The following is a 1,537-nucleotide window of genomic DNA, read 5'->3' as shown; positions in this document are numbered from 1 at the left end:
GCCATTTACCTTTCCAAGAAAGGATGATATAACAATTGCTACACCAGTCTCATAAATTTGGATCCATGCAATAGCATTTAATCTCAGTGACAGAATCTGTTGCGTTGGAACAATATGGTAACTTGGATCTAAAGAATTATCATCAGTATAATTAGACTCTAAAGTTAAGAGTAGACATTAAAATTTTTATCACTTCGGCGTCCTCACGCAGAATGCAAAAAATAGCTTTTGGAAGGTGGAATTGTGGGTGGAGGTGGAGGACTGCACTCTTTTAGTCTAATGAGACCCTCAAATAACAAGTCTAACTGTCATGTGATGCACACTCTTAAGGAAATGCCTATAAGGCATCAAATGAAGTTATCAACAGCATCTACCACAACATTAGATAGTTGACCCAAGTCTAATAGCAAGATTAAAATTTTAACAAAATTCATGAAAAAGAATGGTCTTATGAATGACGTAATGAACTACAAAGTCAAGAATGATAATTTTGAGGAGAAGCTAAGAGGCCAGTACCTGAAGTATATCCTTTACATCCTTCTTGGTTAACTTTTGCTGCTTTAATAACAGTTCAATTCTTGCTCTCATTCGAGGGTGCCTAAGTAAATACAACAATCTTAGAGTTAATAATCAAGGAACAGTAAATGACAGGCTCCAAAATGAAGTCAAATAATTGAAGCTGTATATAAAATGGCGGACTTACTCGGAGGTCCAAAGATGACCCAGAATAACAGCTATCAACTGCAAAAACAGAGTGACTTTCAATGACAAAGAAAAACTAGAATGGAAGCTCTTACCAATAATAAAAGAGTCGGGGGAACCTGGAGAGTATAGAGTCCAGAGTCCAGCTTACGATTATATTTTTCCTCCTCATCCATCTACAAAAATAATACAGATAAATATAAGTTCATTTGAGTTGTTCCAGACATGGTAGTGGGTATACACAACATTCGAAGTCTATTTTACCTCTAAATCATCAAGTTCGAGCTGATTCAGCCGTTCAGTCTCCGCTTTCACTCTATTGGAATATCTATAATTGGCAGAAGAAATACATGTCATGAGAAGCCAAAACAGCCTGAAGAGAAAATAAATTTATTTTCCCCCACATTTGTATGCACAGTAGAAGCAAGGATGCAAAAGCTATCACGACCTCATGTAGAGCTCCATAAGTCTGTCTATCTTTTCACACTCATTCTCCACAAATTTACTTAAAAGTCTTTCCCTTCTAGAACCCCTCAAAATTCCACCTGATATTGGACACAGAGTGAGATTAATACAACCATAATATGTATAAGCAAATGAATCTGAATTCCTTATGTCAATTATGCACATTACTTCCAAGAAAAAAGCAATTTGAACTCAGGGCTTGAGCTAACTCAAAATTAAAGTCTTATTGGCATCATACAAGAAGCTAGAAAGCTTTCAATTAATAAGAAACAAAAATGTATCAATTCTATCATAACTGGCATAATATTCAATGCTTCAACAAGAAAACTACCGAACATTTCATCATGTAAAGGCTATATAAGGAAGCAGG

At 35.5% G+C, this 1,537-nt stretch overlaps 1 protein-coding gene across 1 annotated transcript; it reads right to left on the bottom strand.

Moving 5' to 3' along the window:
• Window positions 1-482: 482 nt before the first annotated feature.
• On the bottom strand, window positions 483-1,347 carry LOC111383235 (beta-catenin-like protein 1). The gene is made up of 5 exons (XM_023007316.1): window positions 1,151-1,347; window positions 967-1,030; window positions 822-878; window positions 704-741; window positions 483-598 (listed from the first exon to the last, which is right to left on the bottom strand). The coding sequence occupies exons 1-5, from the start codon at window positions 1,330-1,332 to the stop codon at window positions 502-504; spliced, it is 438 nt and encodes a 145-aa protein (XP_022863084.1). The 5' UTR covers window positions 1,333-1,347; the 3' UTR covers window positions 483-501.
• Window positions 1,348-1,537: the final 190 nt, after the last annotated feature.

This window comes from Olea europaea, unplaced genomic scaffold (assembly GCF_002742605.1).
Source record: "Olea europaea var. sylvestris unplaced genomic scaffold, O_europaea_v1 scaffold26372, whole genome shotgun sequence".
Lineage (NCBI taxonomy): Eukaryota > Viridiplantae > Streptophyta > Magnoliopsida > Lamiales > Oleaceae > Olea > Olea europaea.
Note: the sequence above shows the minus strand (reverse complement) of the source record. Positions and strands in the feature narration are given on the sequence as shown.

Coding starts and splice junctions, on each gene's coding strand:
- LOC111383235 (XM_023007316.1), bottom strand. CDS start 1,332: ATGTGCATAATTGACATAAGGAATTCAGATTCATTTGCTTATACATAT. Junction 879..966: donor TCGAACTTGATGATTTAGAG/GTAAAATAGACT, acceptor TTATTTTTGTAG/ATGGATGAGGAGGAAAAATA. Junction 742..821: donor CTGGACTCTATACTCTCCAG/GTTCCCCCGACT, acceptor CTGTTTTTGCAG/TTGATAGCTGTTATTCTGGG.